The sequence below is a fragment of the Oreochromis niloticus genome, linkage group LG12, assembly GCF_001858045.2.
Source record: "Oreochromis niloticus isolate F11D_XX linkage group LG12, O_niloticus_UMD_NMBU, whole genome shotgun sequence".
Taxonomy (NCBI): Eukaryota; Metazoa; Chordata; class Actinopteri; order Cichliformes; family Cichlidae; genus Oreochromis; species Oreochromis niloticus.
Genome location: NC_031977.2, coordinates 10,791,547 through 10,813,036, shown reverse-complemented (window position 1 = coordinate 10,813,036; position 21,490 = coordinate 10,791,547). Strand labels below are relative to the sequence as shown.

Sequence of the window (21,490 nt, the reverse complement as noted above, 5' to 3'; positions counted from 1 at the left end):
TTACATTATTTCTGGCTTTTTCTTTTTTCACGAGTTTTGGAATTTGCTTGTGAAAAAAATGTGTTAAATATAGTTCCCTCATGTACAATAGATTTAAACTTCCACCTTAAAATTCATTTATAGGTGAATTTAATTAATGCTTTTAATCTTGTCTGGTTTCTCACGATAAATCCATTTCAGTAATAAGAAGGAAGCTACATAAAATTGATATTCAGGCCTGGGGACTAACCGAATAGATAGAGCATTAATTAAATTAATTATAAAGGAGGTAACTTTATTCCATTTTAAAATAAAGAACAGTATTGGTAACTCACAGGGTTTTTGTCCAGGTATAGTTTTTGTCTCACACTGCCTCAACAATCTCATGACAAATAAGAAGAAGCCTCAAATCTGACCGGTGCAGTAATTTAATGTACAAACATTAATGGAAATACAGTATGTAAGGCAAAAATAGAGATTTTAGGATTCATTCAAATTTGAAAGTCAATATTTGGTATGACCATCTTCTTCGGCACTACCTGAACTCTCTTAGGAAAGGTTTCTGTACTTTCTTTAAGTAGTCTTCAGGAATAGTTCTCCAGCCTTCTTGAAGGACATTTACAACCACTCTTTGGATGTTGGCTGCCTTTTTTCTCTGTTTAGATGATCCCACACTTGTTGAGGTCTGGGGAGGCCAGTGCTTTTCGATCCAGGTATGCTTTTACCACAGTGGCAGTGTGTTTGGTATCATTGCCAATCATTGCTTTCCAGATGGTATTGCATGGTGGATTAAAATCTGACAAGCCCCCAAACACCACTGGCTGAAATGCAGCCACAAACCATGACAGAGCCTTCACTCTCTTTTTCAGATGGCTGTAGACACTCACCGTTGCTCCTCTCTCCTGATGTCTTCCATATACACTGATGATGATTTAAAGCAGAACTTTACATCTGGATTTTCTTCCCATTTCCCTCCCTTAAAGAATGGTAATCTTTCCACTGAAACCATTTCCAATGATGCACATTCATCATCTGGTTCAGTCAGGTATTTGCTGGATTTTTTCCCATTTCGGTCACTGGGCTTTTCAGATACTGTTTATCTGCTGTAGATAGTTTTTTTTTTTAGGCCCACTACTTGTTCTTTTGTCCTCCACTTGTACCATTTTACTATTTTTGTTTGGTAAACTGTGTTGTCTTTCATAGATTCAGCTAAAGAAGACAGACAAATTATGCGTATTGTGACAGCCTGCTAGCTAAAAAAAAAAAAACATACACAAAAAACCAAAACCAAGGACTGTTGGGAAAATCGTAGTGAAAGTGAGTGAAAAAGCAGCCAAGACCTTTAGAAAGTCTGAATAACAAATATAAGCCGAGTGTTAAAAGCACATCAGCCGGAGAGTACCTTTAGTTTGTTGCTTCAAGCTGTTTGTAGGAATCTTTCTCTCTTGTCTCAAGCTATATCAGGACATTTTATTCATATTTTTCCAGACTTTTTTATTAAAATGTGTTAAAGTTAAAAAAAATGGTATCTAATTATCAAAGTGAACACCCAATTATGGCAAGAGGTAGCCAGATAACAATAAAAACACATGATACTGTACCATGGGTCACCTATTAATCATTGCACATCACTCATGGGAAAACAGTTTCTCCTGATATAACTTACTAGTTATAAAAATATTAATTACATTTATAACACATAATTGGAACAAGTAACCTCTCAACCCTGATATTGCATAGAACATCAATCAAAGGCAATATTTATTAGACTCTGTACATACATTTAAAAGTTTAAAAGAAAATGTAGAGAAAATTGTAAGAGAGAGAAAATGCAAAAACACAAATCTGTGATATACATATTTATCCTTATCCCAACCTGTAATTACCATCACCTCTGTGCAATTAAAGGTGCAAAGAAAACATTGTTCTTTCTATTTATATTCATGTGCTCTCATTATTCAAAATGTACTAATGGAGTATTAGTTTTCTTGGCCTCTAATTTGTAAATGGTGTGCATTATGCAGCCGAACAGACTTTCCCTGTGGGGCTTTCCCAGCATAAGCAGCTTGCAGTAGGTCAAATGTTAATGAGATACTCTTCTGGAAGAATTGTGGAGGCCAGGAGGAGCACACATGTAAATATGCCAGACTTGCTGAATATGCAGCAACAAGACAGAGAAGTTGTATCCGAATGTTCAGAAAAACATCCTCGTGTGATTCTTTGTTTTTCATCTGCATGCAAAGCTGTGTGGTTTATCTCTGAGATAAACACAACTGTTGAGCGCATTATGAGTCTCAGAGGAGGTGTAATTTTTGATAGGAGCAACAGCAATCTGAGCGCTTCTCTTTCTTTGGCTTTGCTGTTGTATTTCAAAAGCAGGCAAAAGAAGAGAAGACGTTACTCCCTTGTTATGCGCGGTGACAGGAGAGCAGCCTAAGCATGCATCATCTCTTAACTGAAAAGCGTTACTCGTGTGCACATTTTTTACATTTGTACAACATATCTGAGCCACCCTTTGTAACAACATCTGCACAGCAAACATGTAATCTGGAAAGAAACATCTTTGGCAAAACCGCTTGAGACCTTCGCTCCAGATTACATGCAAAATATAATCGGGAGGGAAGGTCTCAAGTGGCCACTGATTTTAGCGCTGAAGTTTCTGCTGTGGAGCCGCGTTTCCCTGTAATCACTCGCTGTCTTAATGGCTGGGATGTGAGACAGAAATATCGCCCTCATTCCTTTTCAGAATGAATAAATCTGGCTCCTGTTGCAGCAACGGTGACACTGTTAAAAATATAAAACGGACACAGAGCTTACGGGTTAAAGGTCGTAATTAAAAAGGACTGAACGGTATCATTTTCAACAGTTTAATCTTGCGCCGTCATGACCCTGAAGCAGCTGATTTCCATTTCAGCTGCTCAGTGCAGAAGCTCATTTGTCTGATTAATACAGGTTCCTACATGGAGCAGAGGGCTAAAGGGTGAAATCATCTAGTGGTGTAACTTGTGACGATTGCACACAGCTCAAAGCCACCTTTTTAGAAACAGGTTAATCGCTTTAATATTTATTCTGTTATACACTGCTATAATATTCATTTCTTCAGTAGCAATCTGGGTAGCTGAATTCAGCATTCAATTGAAGTTTCTATTATTGCCATCGTTCCCAGTTTTACTACAGAGGTTGCTATGGTGAACGCGAGTCAGAAATGTAAGTCAACTTACAGACTGGAAACTAATTAAATCAGCTCTAGCTCTTAACACTTCTCATCACATAAAGCAAAAGGAAGAGTGAGATTCTGTTGCTGGTGTATGGCTTCTCTGGTGGTATATCAGCTGGCAGATGAGAGCGGAGCAAAGAGGAACCTGCAAGTCCCTGATTAGGATGAAGGTAAGGAGATAACAAGAAGGAAGGTGCAACTAAGGTAATGATAATTATTTTTTTGTCTCCAAATTTCTTATCAAACGTAATCTGTGTAAAAAATAACAATGCTCCCACCGAAAACTTTATTTCAGTGTTTAACTAAAACACATATACTGTATTTTTCGGGCCATAAGGTGCACCGGATTGTAAGGCGCACTATTGTTGAACGGGTCTGTTTTCATACATAAGGCAGACTGGATTATGCGGCGCATTAAGCGAAACAAACATTAGCATTCATCCTCCAGCTTCACTGTTTATGTTATGCTAACATAGCTGTGTCGCTAGCCATCACGTAGCACATCATTATATACCAGGTAGCCCAACTTCAGTAACCCTACAAAAGTCACTGCTGTTTAGTTTCCTGTCTTCATTTATGTTGGAAGTGATAGCAGAGCGGTATATTTTAATTTTTCAGAAATTTCTCAGTCAGAACATGCTATATCATGTTTAAGTGGAAATTAGCGAGCTAACTTCCTGCTAACTTCTAATTCGGTTAAATTTAATAAATTCTGTTTTCATGGATGCCTGGATGTTAAACTTAATTAGTTACACCTGGTCAAGCAGCACTGATCATTTTATTAAAGATGAAAGAATTTAGTTATAAACTCTCAGTGATGCTGCAGTGTTCGTTTGAACTTGGGACCTGAAGCGGACGGAGTTTTGGACCCAGATTACTCAGCGAGGCTCCTGACTACGGTAGCTGTAATACTCCGACAATCCATCAAGCAGTGCGGCTTCGTAGCTTACCAAAGTCGTACTAAAGCATTTTTTGACAGATTTTTGAGCTCCGTGTATCACATAAAATCGGTTCGAGGTCAGTAAGCACAACCAGAATTTATTCACCGGATTATAAGGCGCACTGTCGATTTTTGAGAAAATTTAAGGATTTTAAGTGCGCCTTATAGTCTGAAAAATAGGGTACCTTATAAGAATAGGTGTTATACTTATAGCAAAGTGTGATTCTTCTTTTAAGGGCATTAAAATTCAAAGCATGAAACACAATCTACACGCATTGCATCAAACTACCACATGCAATATTGAACGGAAATCTGCAATATGATTTCTTTTTCTATTTTCAGTATCGCACTGCATATCTGAGCTTTGGTTGAACATTATATTTACTTCTTTTCTTTTATCTTTCCTTTCAACAGTGCTTACTTAGACTGTGAAGTTTACTTTCAGTGGGCCAAAACTTTAATCCACTGTGAGTGAGGTAAGCAGGATTGCATGTTCGGTGTATTAATGAGAGCACCTTGGAGGGCTGTTAATCTAGTAATGGCCTCTGAATAACGTGCCCGCCGATGAAACACCTCTGTGTATTGAGCTGAGTGGAGCAGGGTTTAACTAATAAAAAGTGACAGTAACAAGAAGACTTATCTAAAGCCCCTTTTTTTCTGTCTCTCAGCTCCCTTGCATTAAAAAAAAGAATCCCCTGCGACTCGAGGAGGCGTATTTCTTCTGAGCGGCTGGGAACATGAACCAGTGTCCATAGCTTCAGTTAGCAGGGCCTGAGGAGGCGGCGGGCAGGGAGAGGCACTGAGGCAGAGAAGATGGATGGCTGTGGAGACCGAAGCTGGCACTGTGTGAGAAAAGCAGCTCTCAGGTGCTGCACCTGCCATCCATCTCACTTCTGACCAGGCAAGGCATGAGTGGCACTGTTGTTTCACCTTTTGCATACTCTTCATCCACTTAAGGTGCGTGTGCACGCACTTAAAAACACTAACGCACATGACAATGCCAGCAAGAGAACCGGCCCCAATAGTAGACATCCACACTTTCAAATACACTCAACGCGAGCCTTGATTGCCCTCGGCCTTCTTTAGCCACCTCCTTTTCCTTATTTATTGTCTGCACTGCAGTGTTCTTTAGACTTATATTGATTGATCACAGACACATGGCCAACAGAGCAACAATCGAAACAGCGCACATGCAACGCAAAAGAACAGAGGCTGAGCTTGATCAAAGACCTAGAAGATATCCTCCAGCTCGCCCAGATGCATTCCATCATCAAGGCTGCTATCGAGATGCTACATAGGGTTTGTAATTACTTCGCTGATATAATTTGTGTTCCCATCTTTAGCTTTGTGAGTGCATCACTGCGGGGCCACAGCACCACAGTGAACCCCGGTGCAATCGGAAACAGATGCAATCGTTAATTATGCAGGCAAATGTCCACCGTTTAGCCAGTCTGATGGCCAGCCATCGGCAACGTGCTTATCGTACTTATGGAGCAGTTTAGGGAGTTGGGGAGATGTTCATGCCAACACTCCTGCCAGATGGCAGGCACCGCAGCACTAAAATGGATGTAAAAGCCCTATTTGTCACCGAGTTGAATGATTAGACCCGTGGTTGAAAAGCTCACTGACGCGGTGTCCTGTTGATACAGAAACTCACTGTTAATTTATTGCCTCAATGCTACTTTTAAATAAAGCCATTAGAATGGGGGAGCTGGGGGTACTACTGAGTCTGATTACTGAATTTAAATAGATGTTGAGACAAAAACGGAAAAATACACTCATACTTGCTCATACTTCATTCCACTCAACTGGGTAAAAGGATAATCTAATTGCCCTTCCTGTGGGTAGCGTGATGACGGCAGTACAACACTTTATCTGTGACCTTTACAAAAGCCTCGCTGAGAATGACAGGTTCGTTTTTGCCGTGACGGACGGACAGGTGTGGCTTGTCTTTTCTCAATCAACCTCGAATTTATATTTCCCTTGACTGGAGCTATAGCCATCAAAAACAGGTTTATCATGCTGATGAGAGAGTATTAAGTAAAGCTTAATGGAACATTCAGACAGTGATAAAGCACACAGACAGCTGTTGAGGACTGGATGCACAGTGCTTCTTAATGTGCTGATAAGCTGGGGGAGGGCTGCGCTGTGGAACTGAGTATGGAACTTAAAGATACAGTCAATATTTTAAGTTAATGGTCTAAAAAAAACCATGGATGTAGTCACCAACACGTACAGAAGAGACTTCATTTTCCTTTCTAACGATGTTGCCAGAGAACAGAAGAGTAGGAGAAGAAAGGAAAGAAGTGAGGCAGCATTAATGCTTTCCTTTTGGGTCATTTGTGTATGACTGGGTAAATGAATTAAAGCAGGAATGATTAAAAGTGACACAATAAAGAGAGGAAGCAGGGATTGGTTTTTTGGCTTAGTTGCCTAAGCTAAAAAAACAAACAGGAAACCAAATAATGAAATTAAGCACATGGTCTAATCTTAAAAAGCAACAACAACAAACAAACATGAAGCTATTTCATAATACTTCTGGAAATCCAGCGACAGCTGAAATATTTGATAAACCACCTTCAGACTCAAGTTTGCATGTTTCTTTTTGCAAAAGAGCCGAGTACCTGAGAGAAATGTTGCTTCCTGACAAGGAGGACAAGTGCACCCATGCACAGCTGTCAGCTCGGATAATATGGTCCTTTTCCAGCATTCACAATTGAATTAAAAAAGGGGAATTAATAATCCATGACTGTCTGCTCACCCACTCACCTTCAGTGAGGCACGCATGAGCAAGTCGAGGCGGAAGTCACTTTTAAAGTGTTTGAGGTATTGATTTGACTCTGTGAGTGCAGACTGTACAGGAACCGGCACTTCTGCACTTCGGTGCTGCCTTTAAGGCCGGTTCTTAAGTCAGGACACCTTCCTGGACTTCACTCAGCAACAGATTTATGACACTCTCAAACAAAGCCAATTAATAAGTGAGTCTTGTATGGAAAATGCATTTCACGCCTCCTGTCAGACAATAATTCACTGACTTGGAATAAAGCTGATAGTGTCTTGAATAACAATTTGTAAAACCTGCCTCTAATCGGGTCAACGTAAATCTCTGCTTGTCTGCGCTGACAGCCAACCTCGACAAATGTAGCTTTGCCGCCGCGTGCTTCTGTTTGATCTTCGCCTGGATGATGATAACAAAAGGCTGCAGATGACCGTGAAAGCCATCAATGAAACGGTGAGTGCGGGTTGGAAGCATTTAATTTAAATCCAGTTTTGAGGTGCCAATCTCGCCGCGTTGCATCATTTCACCTGTAAAAGGGAAGTAACAGACTGACGTCTTGAGAGACAGCCGTGAGATTAGGCTAAGGATAATTAGTCAGCTGGTTGAGGCATTGGTTCTTGGGAAATATGGAAGGCTGTTTTTTGAAACGTGTCTGTATAAATTTAGCCTTCATTACCAAGTATGTCAGAGGTCTCCAGAGGAATTACAGTCTTTTTAAGATGGTTCTACAAGTGCTCTCATCTCTATTCAAAAGCATTCTGCATTGCAAAGTGAGACGGAGCCATGCTACTAATCTCCGCGATCTGCATACACTCTACAGCACTGTGCACTGATCCTGAGCATACCCTTTAAATAAAGGAAATAATGAGGTATATGGCACACATAGTATTATTTGCTCCGTGTTAACCTTAATGACTCCTGCTGTTAAAACTGCTCTTAATGTCTTCAGGCTTTGCTGCTCAAATAATCCATCCCGTTTCCAGGAAAGATGGTTAACAGCTATGATATTTTCAGAGAAATGTCATAATCCATACTAAATCTCATTTCGTTCAATATTCGCTTATATTTGATGGCAAAGGATTTGGGTAAGAATTAGGGAACATGACTAATACTATTAGTGAGCGGTTCCCCATTCTGAGGTTTTGCTGACCAGATGATTTCAACTTTGCTGAAATAACAGGCCCATGTAAATCGGGGACAGAGTTTCTTTTATAATACTGGAAGCATGTGGTCAGCCGTGACATTGCTGACCACTGCAAACTGCAGGGTGGCAAAAAATGCAATTTTACCTGAGAGTGAAGTTAGTCAGCTGAGCAGAGCTGGCCATGAGTATGTAGAAGGTGGCGATGTCAGTCTTCTTTAGAGGTTTGGAAGATGTCCGTATGACGATGGCATTGCCGAGCTTGAGGCGCGAAAGCGTTGCCATCCCCTTAGGCACCTGCAGAAGACGCACGCTTGCAATCCTCTGCATGGGAGTGACAGGAATAAACTCTGCCTGCTGCTGTGAACCCCCCCACCGACTTCCATCCACAGAATTGCACTTCCCTCTGACTTTTGGCTGAGCCTGGTAGTACAGTTCCACAGGGTTCCCAGCAGATGGATCCTGCCTCTCTCTACTGGTGCCCTCTGACCCTGGAGCAAACCAGCCAGGCGTAGGAACCAGCTCGGCCATGCAGGTCCCCCTCTCACCTCCTATGGCACAGGAACCCCTCACCTCCTGGGTTTGCCAGAACGCATACACCGTCACACATGGTAGCTCATCCAGAGCGCCTTCCCCTCTGTTCCAATCCCTGCCTGCAACATAGAAGAGCACCCTGACTTTGGGCTTGGAGGAGAAAACCCGAGGCGTCAGGACAAAGGCCTGGATTTTCCAGTTAAAGGTAAAGACCTCTGGTGCACTGAAGAGCTTCACAGACTGGACCATATCTAGAGGCACGAGTTTCTCTGCGGACATGGTGCGATAGCTGGCGTTGACTGCCGGCTGGCGGCTGGCTCGTAAAATAACAAAGGGCTGGATGTGACTCTGCATGCTGGAGTTCCTCATGAAGTCCTGCCCAGCCTCTTTTAGGAAGAGATAGTCGGCATCCTTTACTTCGTAGCTGACCGGCAAGAAGACAGGGAAAGGCACTGGGCTCTTGTTGTCGGTCAGTTCTTTACTGCTCAAATCTGAAAGAGGAAAATCGAAAATTACACTACTGTTGCAGGACAAAACGTTTACGCTACTTCTGAATAAATCTACACAAACTGGACTGAAGGATTTCACTTTTTTGTCACGTTTGAAGACCAGCAGTGTCCCCGAAACACACGAATATCAAAGTCATACAAGGCCAACTGATCAACTGAGTGGGACTTTAAAATATTAGACTAAAAGGCCTCTGGCCTTAATCTTAAAAGTCCTATAGCAGAGGTGGAGCAGATGTTAAACTCTTTGGCTTTGTCACCAAATTATTGGAATTGTAAAAGGTTACGAACTGTGTTTGTTTTATGAAAAAAATACAACATTCCCAGTGTCCTGGTGTCACATCAGATTGCTTGATGTGGCCTTAAAATACATTAACAGAGAAAATATGAAATAAAATATGAAGTCAGGATGAGACCAAGTAAAAGATGCTGCTTTCCCCAAAAGTCAGATCAGCCCGTTATTAGCCGAATTGTAACAATCCAACGCCCATTTGCTGACTAAAGCCTTTTTCTCTGCACAGTAATTGTTTCCAGGTAGTTAATCAGGTTGCAGACAGATAGTGTAATAACAAATATAGGCTTTTATGGAAATTATTTTCCAAAATCGAAATGCTCTTTAAAAAATGTCGCCTGCCGTGTTGTCATGTTCAAAAGTGTCTCTGTTTTCCCTCCATAGCATGAGAAGGTACAATCTGATACATCTGGCACAAAGTGGAAATAAGCCATCAAACACTGGGATTAAAATGGCTTTTCAGATTGTCTCTAGGCAGGGGGAATAAGTAGTGACAAACAGGGCTGTGCATCATTATATCAAATGAAAGAAAGTAGATTTGATGTAATAGACCAGCATGCACCTGAAAAAAATGGTTTCTGGATAAGGTACGCGTTTGTACACCAGCTGGTCTGTGTCGGTGTGTTTTGTACAGCGGTAACAGGAGAGTTACAGGAGTACTGTAAATACTAATCCCAAGTGTAAAGAATGACCTTTTTGCAATCGCTGTGTCAAATCAATCGAACAGCATAAATGTCCCCTGATCTGATTTCATGGCGAGTGTTTACCGCGCTGGAAATCAGCAGAGGTCACTCATGCGTCATGTGTCCTCATTAAGTGTCCATTTTGACAGAATTATGAAGATTATAGCTGCTGACCCGGGTGTGCACTTTTGATCTGGTGGCTAATTGCCCTACTTGGTGTATTATGAACACAAAAAAACAGAAACACTCATGTTTACTATAACAATCTGGATGAGGCTGCTGTGAACATAGCAGCAAACCCAAACTCAGAGTGTCTTAAAACAGAGATCAGATCTACATCTACTGACTTATGTATATTCATGAGAGAGTGAATGCCGCATTGAATGCTATCTGCCATTGAATTATTAATCATTATTTATCAAATGAGGAAGGTTTGAAGTTTTTCCGTGTCAAATTTGTTCCGCGTGTCCCTCATGGCTGCCGGCTCTTGATGGGTCCGTCTATCACGACCGCTTCTGCTTTTCATCCTCCCTCATCGAGCCTGTCGAGCTGGCCTGACACTTCACACGCAGCGACTGTACTGTACATGTCACTATCATGTCAGCCCAGCAGCCCTCAGAGGACGACAACAGCGTTTATTTCCTCCCCTTCCACACACAGACAATAGTGTCAGTCATGTTCACTGAGTGGGTGACACACTGCATGAGGCAGAAACTGGAGCTAGGATCTAGGCTATCCTGGCTTAGCCTTCCAGTGGGCACTGACAGATGTGCTATTTAATACCAGAGCTGGCAGCACCTCCAGTTGGAGTGAATATAAACTGGCTCGCTGTGTTCCAGGAGGTAGCATTCATCGCCGCTGTAAAGCACATCACATGCAAGCTCACATCTTTATGTTTGAGTTTAATGTACACTTCTTGTCATTTCACATCTTTTTTTTCTTGATAATAGAGTTTCAGTTGGAGCACGCAATCTATCTTCAGACTCCAGAGGCTGTTTTACGATTGGCTAGAAGGTTCGTCCTTCTGCTTTGCCAATATTTAAGATATTTATCAAGTAGCCAGTGCAAGCAAACTTCTCCCATGATGAGAGTCCAGCCCTGAATGGATAAACACGAGAGCAAATCTGGCACACCAGCTGTTCCAGCCTCTCAAATCACTCACTTTGAAGACACTGAGCTTCCCGTCCTCCTTGGCTGAATCAGAGAGCACAAGTGTTACCATGCAGATGTTCACGCCACCAAAAACTGTTGTAAAAACTGCAGCAGGGAACATATTCAGTGGCTTCCACCTTAGTGGTGTACAGTATGTAGGTTAAGTGCTTTCTGTGTGCGGGGGAAGAAAAAAATGCTCCTTTTTTGTGCCAATGTTTTGTTGATAATCAAATCTTTGTTCATCCCTCTCTGTGTCCAAATGAAAATGCTCCCTGCATGAAATTAGATTTACAAGCACTACCACTGAATGTTAGCAGAAAATTAACTTCAGGTAGGATTTCTTACCGAAATGAAAATGAGACAATACAAAAACTGAGCTTTCCATGTGTGTCATACCGCTTTTTCTTTTTTTTAATTTTACTTCAATCATTTGTTCAAAGATACCTAATAAGAGCTTTACTGCCATGCATCAATATGGTCGTGTTCACTTCTTGCAGTACTTTAACCTAAGAAGTTGGTTTGCGCTGTTGTGCGTGTAAGAAACAACAGTCTGCTTATTTAACAGCTTCGAGACTTCATTCATCGAAGGCATGTTGATTTCAAAATAATGTTTCCCCATCGCCGGCTTTAATAAAAACACTTGTGTCTAATGAGCTGCATTTTGCCCCGCAGTTTGTCTCGTGGCTTTGTATGAAAGGCTTTTCATTTGCACGTCAGCTAACTGCTTTTCAGTGTGCTTTTCTTTTAGCGCTATTTCTTCACTTGTAATCAATCTTTGTATTATTCTAATAAAATGCAAAAAGCCCTAGCATCCATTGTGAATTCTAATGTGCACTAATGGTTTGTACCATATGTGCCAAACAGCTTGCAGAAGTGAGTCGATTCCCAGTAGCATCACGGAAGACAAACGGATGTCTGCGCTGGAATTAGTAATTGAGAGAATGAAAGATGTGTTCATTTGTGGCTCAAAAGTTTCTCTTTCACGCTGCCGTGAAAGGTTTCTTTCCTCTTTTTTCATTTTTTATCAGATATCGGTCGCATATACAGAAATGTGCTGTTTATAAATAGAAAGTGTTGGCAGTGGCTCAGATGCTAGCGGTACTAATTATGCACCTGTATTTTCTTAATCTAATGTTAGCGCTGTGTGTGTTTATCCTTTGACTGGCTAACCTCTCCAATGCATCTAAGTTTAATAGAACATTATAGGTTCTCATTAGGATCTGACAGGGACACTTAGGAGTCCACTTGGGAGATAAACAGCAGCGTGCAACAGAGGGAAGAAAAGCTGTTAGTACATCCATGAATTTTTTAAAAAGTTGTGGAAAGTTAAAGTACCTTTCAGCAATGCAGTTAATTAACAAAGCGCAAATAGAAAGTGGGAAAAGGGGCAAAAGTTTGGTCCAGCAAGAGGTGGAAGACGTGTAGGAGCACAAGCACTGCAATGTGGTGTCTGCTGGAGCAGGGTGCTAACAGGGTGCTAATGAAATGCACATTTACAAAGATCTGAGTTTGCTTACATCTGCCCATAACTCTTTAGGGTGTTAGAGCGTGTATTCAGTTTAAACAAAACTATAATTGAAAAGAAATCATGTTTAAAACCTTTTATGGGTAGTTTCTGATTAACAATAAAGATTGGATTGCAAACATTGGAACTGTAATCTAATAACAGCAAAACTACAAAACCAAGCATGGTTGTACACACTTTTAAGTAGAAAAGTTACCAGCCTGCATAGTCTACTCAAAGCATCATACCCTCATCTTAAATGCATTATGAGGGGCTTTATGATGTACGAAAACACTCTGATAAATGCACTAGTGATCATATGGCATGTAATGCTCTGAGTTGCTGTTGGAAAGAGGGGAGAAAATAAAGGAGAGGAGGGAGGGGGAAGAGAGAGAGCGAGAGCGAGAGAGAGATCTAGGGAGGCTTAAGCTTATGCAGTGATTGGTAGGGATTGCAATGTCCAATGAGACTCTTAAAGCGGCTTTAAAAATCTGTTTTATCACAATTTCTCAATTTTTATCGTTTTATCCCCACAAATCAGCCTGCCTTCATTCCCTGGAAATGGTCATCTAAGGCAGTTATAGGCTTTACACAAATGCCTTTGTGATGTGCTTTTTCTTCTTCATTATCAAGTTGGAAATCTAGATTGCCTGCTTCTTGTTTGCCTCACTGTACATGAAAATTGGGTCCCCCAATTTTTTTTAGCAGAAAGCCAAAAGAGAAAGTAATACTTCCACCATGACAAGAAAGCCACTGAGCATTAAAGCACTGCTCACGTTGTAATATAAACCCATCAAGTCCTTTACCCCTCACTGATTTAATCCTAAATGTTTAATAGGCTATTTTACTCACTGCTGTGACACCCTCTCCTGCAAGTAAGACACATGTGCTCGTGTTACCCTCACTGGATCGCTGTATCACTGTGGAATAAGATGTAAGTCACAAATGAGGACATTTATGTATTATTTAGGTTTTTAGAAGATGCGTTAATCTTTAACGGCATTGCTGAGAGTAGGCCCACCTCCATTCAGTAATATGTACACAGGATGGAGAGTTCAGTCTAATAATTTGTTTTCAGCTGTTACAGTGAAAGCCAAAGGTTCTTTATGTTAATTCATTGCACTTTGACATGCGCTAATCTTGAACTCATTTCTCACGTTCCTTCTTTTTTTTAATTTAAAAACAAGCAAACTAACCACTTCGTTTTCACCTACCTTGTGTAATGACTGCTGTAATTGTTGCAAAGACTATCTGTAAGATCCTCCAGCTCTGCCAGTGCGTGCTCATTTTGGCACCCGGCGCTGCACGCTTTTCCAGGCAAGTTCCCTGCGTCCGTGCGGTTGGGTTTTGCTTCAGTAGGTTATGAAGGGGGTCCTTTCATCCATTCCTGCAGTTCGGAGGCTTTCCATAATCACACCTGTGCGAGTATACGTGGTAGTGTAATCCGTATTGCTGGTAAGATGGAAAGCGCATCGAGGTCTGTTCAAGTCCCGGCTGTGCGTAAAAGTTGTGCGTAACGATCCTTGCGGGGCTCTTAGTGTCCGATCACAAGACGTGGGGCTCTTGAGGTGAAACCGTGTGACTGAGAAAGCTACGTTTGGATCATTAATACCCTTCTAAACGAATTATCTCGACAAGTCGCTCAGATTGAGTCGGTCTCCCAGTCTGCCGTCGCGGCTGGGACTCTGCGGTGTTAAACGGTTGAAAGCAGATCACTGACTGTCTTGTGCGCAATCCTCAGGGTACTAAACTCATCATCTGTCACTGTTCACTCGCTCAGGAAGCCACGTCCAGTACGCCGCTGGTAGGATTAACCCTGCCTTGCGTTTGATTGTAATGTCAGAAATGATCATAGGTGCCGGATTTCTGATCACTTAATCTGCTTCAGTCCATGATGACCCACGCTCAACATTCAGTAAAGCTACTACAGTCTGTTTGTGTTTTGGAAGCTAACTGTCCAAATCTCATTAGTGAAAATAAACAAACACAAGGGATACATGGGAATTCACGTGGACCAGTATTTGATTTGAATTCTTTTTTTCGCTCCTTCGATTGAAATGGTTATTTATATTTGTGTTTTTTTCCCCTTAAATTAAATATTCATTGTTAGTTATTATAAAATATAAATGCTGAAGTAGAAAAGTAACCTTGGCCTCAATCGCGATTTTAAAAAAAATATCCACAGCGCAATTTCCCTCAATTGTCTGCCTTGTGTTACAAACGCACTGAAATCAGCAAAGTTGTTTCTTCTTTACTCTCCAAATCAAGGATGATTTTCTATACAGTGTCTGAAGGCATCGCAACCTTTTCAGACATCGGCTGGTTGAGTGCAGGTTATAATCAGTTTAAACTCTGCCAGGATGTAGCCGACTCATTAGGACCTGACTTCATCACACTTATGTCATTATTATTGTTCTTTTAAAGTGTAGAGAGGAAAGTTCTCTGATTCTCAGTGTGAAACTTGGAAACTTTCACTGCTTTTTTTTAAATATTGTCCATCAAGAGCATAATAAATTCCAATAGTCATCAAACTCATCAGGTGGATTTTTAGTGCCCTCTTATGGTAAAGATGAGCTTCTCTGTAAGTAATCAAAGGTGAGGCACTAGCTATAGCTTGCAGCCCAGTTGCATCAGAAATGAGCAGGTTTTCCACTTATTTTACTTCATTTATTCATCGGGTGACCTGATGAACAGAAGACCAGAATGCATGTATCCAGTGGCTTTAAATGCAAATGCTCCACCAGAGTGACATTAACAGTTGTGTAGGGCTCTTGTTTTTGCACAAACCAAGATTACAATAGCTGTTAGTCATCTTTCAGAAACACAAGCATGAACATACATTAATACCGCTGCAGTAGAACTCAGAGCACACTGACTTATTTTAAGAAAAAAAGTTACTTGTTTGTGTCTTGTAGTTAGAGCCTACAGACTTGTTTAGCTAAGTGTAATAGGGCTTTATTGACTAATAAAGAGGATTAACCAACATATCAACACACAGAGTGTGTGACCAAAGCTCACGGTATCTGGAGACAGGAGGAAGTTGCCACGAGCTACTGCTGCGAGCATATTTGAGCTCCTCCCTAGCACTGCAGCACTGTGATAAGCAGCAACAGCAGCAGCAGCATCTGTATGTTGGGGTTGCTCCAGTACGCTGTAGCGCTGCCAGAGGATAATTTAGATCCTTTCCCATTTACCTGCTCCTCACACACAGAGACATAGCAGCTACACTATGTTTTGTATTGAGAAAGACTGAGAAGAAGTATGCCCTCCCCCAAGCGCTGTGCATGTTCAAACACACACAAATGCAGGACTGGAAATTGTATGAAAATTAATAATTGTCATAAATCCATGCAAATGTTTCATCAGGTTGAACAGACCTTAATAGCTGCAAGTAAACAGAATTTTGCCTTCTATGTAAATTAGATATTTTGATTCGAGGTACTGGCAGCTAAATGGTTGAGTAATTTCCCAGGCAAATTTTAATTAAAATAGCAGACGCTTGCTGTTATAAGGAAACAGCCGTCTTTGTCACCTGATGTTGCGCGGAAGGCCAATCACTTGACACACACGCGTGTCACACACTCGCCCGTCATTTCACATGACGTTAAGCTGCAAAACAATAAATAAATAAATAAAAACTGTGACCTTGTGGACTTCCGCAAGAGATTCTAGGAAGGCTCCAAGGGGTGTTTTAAGATGCAGAAAGAACATATGGTGAAACCTGTCAAGAATATGGTATGAACACTTACAGGACAGAGAAACATCACAGGCCCCCGGATATGCAAGTTAGGAGATTGACATAGATGGATGTCGCGGAAGAAATATGCTAGAGTGGGGAGAGTGGCCATAAGCTTATGATAGATGTGAGTGCCACAAGGAAGGGAATGTGTTTTCAATGTACATCATCCTTCTGCTTGACAGATAGAGGTAACGTCTGCCGAGGTGCATTTAGCCACACATAACGCTCTAATGTTCCCATTCTCATTTCCACTGTGAACACAGAGTGTGCGCTAGAATTTACATATCGTTACAATAACATTTTTTGCGAAACATTAAAGGTTGAACATGTGCAGTCACATGGAACTTTTCTGCGTCTGTGGACTGTAGACCTTTCTGCTGGACTGTATTACTACACAAGAATTGGGTTTTTTTGCACATTAATAGCTTATACTTTGTCATTTTTTTGATAATAATATATTTGTGGAAGTTGATAATCCTTCAATGAATATTCATGTGCTTTTTTTCTGGCTTTTTAACAGTTTTACTGGTGTTGTGGTTAAAGGGGTTTTTGCACAATTTTTGGTAATTCATACCGCCACTGGCCACTTCGTTATTGCAGCTATTTAATTATTTGTTAAGGAAAATATCTAATCAGGCAATTACATGGCAGCAACTTAATACATTTAAGCTTGCAAGCATGGTCCAAACAACCCGTTGAAGTTCAAACTAATTATCAGAATGGGGAAAAAAGGTCACTAAGTGACTTTGAACGTGGTGTAGTTTTTGGGTCAGATCTGCAGTATTTCAGAAACTGCTGATCCACTGGGATTTTCCTGCACAACCATCTCTAGGTTTTGCAGAGAATGATCCAAAAAGGAAAAAAATATACAGTGAGCATCAGTTCTCTGGGAGGAAATACTTAATTCAAGCTGATAAGAAATCAGCAGTTACTCAAATACCACTTGTTACAACAAAAGTATGCAGAAGAGCATCTCTGAATGCACACCTTGAACCTTGAAGGAGATAAGCTACAGCAGCAGAAGACCACACCAGATGCCACTCGCGCCAGCTCAGAACAGGAAACTGAGGCTGCAATTCAAATAGGCTCACCAAAATTGGACAGCAAGAGGCTGGAAAAACATCGCCTAGTCTGACAAGCCTCAATTTCTTCAGCAACATTCAGATGGTAGGATCACAATTTGGTGTAAACAACACAAAAGCACAAATCCATCCTGCCTTGTATCAAGAGTTCAGGCCGCTGGTGTAATGGTGTGGAGCATATATATTGAAGACACACCTGGGGCCCCTTAGTATCAACTGACCATTGCTGAAACAACGCACCTACCTGAGTATTGTTGCTGACCATGTCCGTCCTTTATGACCTCAGTGCATCCATCTGCTGAGGGTTGCTTCCAGCAGGATAGTGCACCGTGTCACGAAGCTCAAATCATCTCAAACTGGTTTCTTAAACATGACAATGTTGGGTGCAGTGATGATTTCTCAAATGGCTTCCACAGGCCCATTAAAGGGTGGCTGTGGCTCAGGTGGTAGAGCTGGCCGCCTACCAATCGGAAGGTGGATCGATCCCGGCTCCTCCTGTCCATGTGTTGAAAAATCATTGGGCAAGATATTGAACCATGAGTCGGGGGGGCTCAATGTCTTGTGCGAGTGTGTGAGTAATAGATAAAACCACTGTATGATTATGTGTGTGACTGAGTAGTAGAAAGAGCTTTGAGTGCTCAAATTGAGCAGAAAGGTGCTATATGCGTACCAGTCCATTTACCATTTACTACATTCAGCACATCTCAGTCCAACAAAGCACCTTTGGGATATAGCGGAACAGGCGTTTTCATCGTGGATGTGCAGCCGACAAATCTGCAGCAGCTGTGTGATGCATGGACCAAATTTGTGAGGAGTGTTTCCTTGCACTTTGTTGAATCTGTGCCAAAATTAAGGACCTTGTGAAAGGTCCACTCGGGTACTGGCAAGGTTGTAGCTAATAAAGTGACTGGTGAGTGAATATTTGTCTTGTTAGTTAATAACGGTTAACATTGGCCGATTTAAAATGCAGTCATTGTGATGCAGCAGAAATACTAGGCAACCACAGGTGTTCCTAATGACATCCTGTCCTTTAAGGTGTAAAGCCATAATTAATGTGATTAGTAACACCTCAGTTGACACAGTTTGAGTAAAAAAGGCCACTGTGAAGAGGATTTATTGACACCACTTGCATATCTGTTAACAAACTTCAAATGTGAACAACTGTGGCCCAGTTTCAGCTTCCATACACATAAACAAAAATAAATCAATAATAATATTAAATAATTAATATATTGTATTCAACAGGTGCATTATCAAACAAGATGTATAGGTTATTTTCTTCCAGAAACACAAAAGTAGCAAAAAAGACAAGCCAAGTGTTAAGATGAGAACTCAGACATGTTTTATAGATGCCAGCTCTAAAAAACATCCACGAATTGGTTTGCTGCTTTCAATAAAGGATTTCTAAACACTTCATAATATTGGCCTTGTGAGAAACTTATTAAAGCTTCTCTGCAATTGAGAGACTTTAACACCTTTGTAAAGAAATTCCATCCAGAGAAGAAGAAGTTATAACTCTGAGAGAGCTGAGTACTAACGCTGTGCCAGTGTTCCCTCGTGCTGGGGACTGGGACTGATCTCCATATTTATCCTGAAGTTATCTTGGCCACAACTAGCTTCAAAGTTGGCTTTCATGCAAGCTCTGCGGTGTTGATAGGTTTTGACTAATTGACAGTTATTTTGAGTTAACAAGTGTTGACATTTCTCACATTTCTCATCCGATAAATCAACACCTTTGCAGACAGAGCTCGTTATTCAATCTGCTGAGGTGTTTAATTAGTCCAAAGAAAACTGGCAACATGTTGATTTTTAATAACTCATTATTTATTTCATTTTTTTTAGATGCAGAAAAGAGATCATTTTCCTACTCAGCAGGAAGCAGGTTAGGGGCTGTTCAGCAGAGACCTTGGGCTTTTTGCAGGTGGCTGTGGCTATAACTGAACACAGGAACAAGCAACTCTCTAAAATGTCAGTGTAATTTGACTAAGAGCAGGAATGAAAATCTGACAAGTCAAACTACACCCTCCTATGCTTCAGTCTTCTTAAAACTGTGTCACTCACGTCATCGCTTCACGTGACTACAGTTAGGGATACTCCCACACAGAGTGGGTTCTGTAAAGCCACACTTTTTCATCCTATACAGCAAACCTTCAAAACCTGCAGTGACTAACAACAACTAAAGCACACGTTCCCATTATATTCAACAATGGATTTTATTTTTTATAAAAACCCACAGGCAAATCCTTAATTTGCCGGAGGCTTTGTCCTATTAAATGACAACAAAAATGGCATCTGCATGTCCTTAACAGACGGGAGATGACTGGAGGCTTTTTTTGTTGTGACATGCATGTATAGTTTCCGCTGCACTCCCACACAAGCTGCGACTCTCCAAACATTAATGACAAATGTGTAAAAGTTATGAGGTACAACGCAGAGACCTGAGCAAACACAAGCTCAGATGTACTCAAGTACGCCCAGGAGCCTGATCTTTTGTCAACCCCCAGGGTCCTAGAGGCACACAGTTTAGCTCTGCAGTGTCACCCAGAGGTAGCTGGAAAAACATGGCTATGCAAATGATTATTCAGCTTTAATGACAGCAACACAAATATGAATGGCCTGCCAATGGTCTTGAATAGATTTGTGATTTGCAATTTTATATTTGGACCACTGCTTTATTTGAACAGTACACATCAGTGCGGATTGTTTTTTTTTCTCAAAGTCTTTTGCAAGGGAAATGCTGTCTGCAGCTTCCTAATCTAGCCCAAACTGGGCCATGAGAGACAGCTCTCCATGTTTGGGTTGAATACCCCCAGGCAGCCGAAGACGAGTTTGTTCAGCCTAATCTCCGCTGTGTGATGTGTGACTTCTTCCCCTGCTGTCGTACTCATGTAATCTGCTGTTTGTGCCGCTTTAAGTCCGGGGAGTAGCAACGGGTTGAAGCGGGAAGACTACATGATGGGAACTGTCATCTCTGCCCCATCGATGGGTGCTGCCAGTATCCTGCTAATCCCTGGAGTAATCCCACCACCACAACAGAGAAATCAAGCGCACCAAGGCAGGCAGGCAGGACAGGGCACTGCAATATTCCAAACAGCCAGTGCATGCTTTAGCACACACACACACACAATGTGCACATATGCAAACAGTGTTAACACAGTGACAGCAGGCGCTTTACATAAAAATTGGCTGTCACGCTTGACGATTGGATCGATGTTTTCATGTCTCAGCTAATAACAAACAAAAAAAAAGAAATGTATGAAGCAGCTAAGGACTGTTTGCTGTTTGACTGAAACAGACTCACATCCCTGTTAGGAAAAAAAATGACTCGACTGTATGATTGAGATCTGTGGCACATTTCTACACTGCCATATTGTTTCCTGACCTCCTGAAGTGATCCAAAGGGAGAAATCCCGTCACAGTCATCGGAAATGATTCAAGCACAAACACTCTGAACGATCAAACCGTCTTTTTCAGTTTTCGTTTTGTTTTCAAGCTCGTGGCGGTGGTTCTGTGAAAGCAGAGGATCACGAGGATCACTCAACCGAGACAAAAAGAAAAAAAAAACTGATGTCACTTTCCCGTGCCATCTCACAGCCGTCTAAAACAGCACAGAACCCAGATGTTTGGCTGCTTCTCACTGCGATGCAAACATTTCTTCCTTGTTATATTTGCTTTGCTCCTTCTCTAATGAGGGGACTTTGATGTCTTTGCTGGAGGCCATCTTAGCAGGTCTCAGAGAGATGTCTTAGCGATAACAACATAAAGCGACCATAAAGCCTTGACTTCTAAAGGTTTGCTTCCCTGTTAAAGGCGAAAGAAGACGCATTTTAAGCAAATATCACACAGCTACAAAGTTCATTAGTTGGAAACTATTTGTCTTTTAGTAATGGGATCATTTGTTTCCTGTTTAGTAACGGAGTAAGCAAGGAGGTTGTTGAGTAA

The 21,490-nt window shown here is 41.3% G+C and overlaps 1 protein-coding gene across 3 annotated transcripts in view; it reads right to left on the bottom strand.

Moving 5' to 3' along the window:
* The window catches only part of LOC100697685 (transmembrane protein 132D), a 54,475-nt gene that overhangs the window by 15,713 nt on the left and 17,272 nt on the right, over positions 1–21,490 (bottom strand). For 2 of the 3 annotated variants that reach the window (XM_019365775.2, XM_019365776.2), the window contains exon 3: positions 8,205–9,081. In XM_019365775.2, the coding sequence (XP_019221320.1) occupies positions 8,205–9,081 (877 nt within the window). Of the gene's footprint in view, positions 1–8,204; positions 9,082–13,941; positions 14,609–21,490 lie in introns of those variants that run through there. The other variant, XM_019365774.2, reaches the window with a different exon arrangement.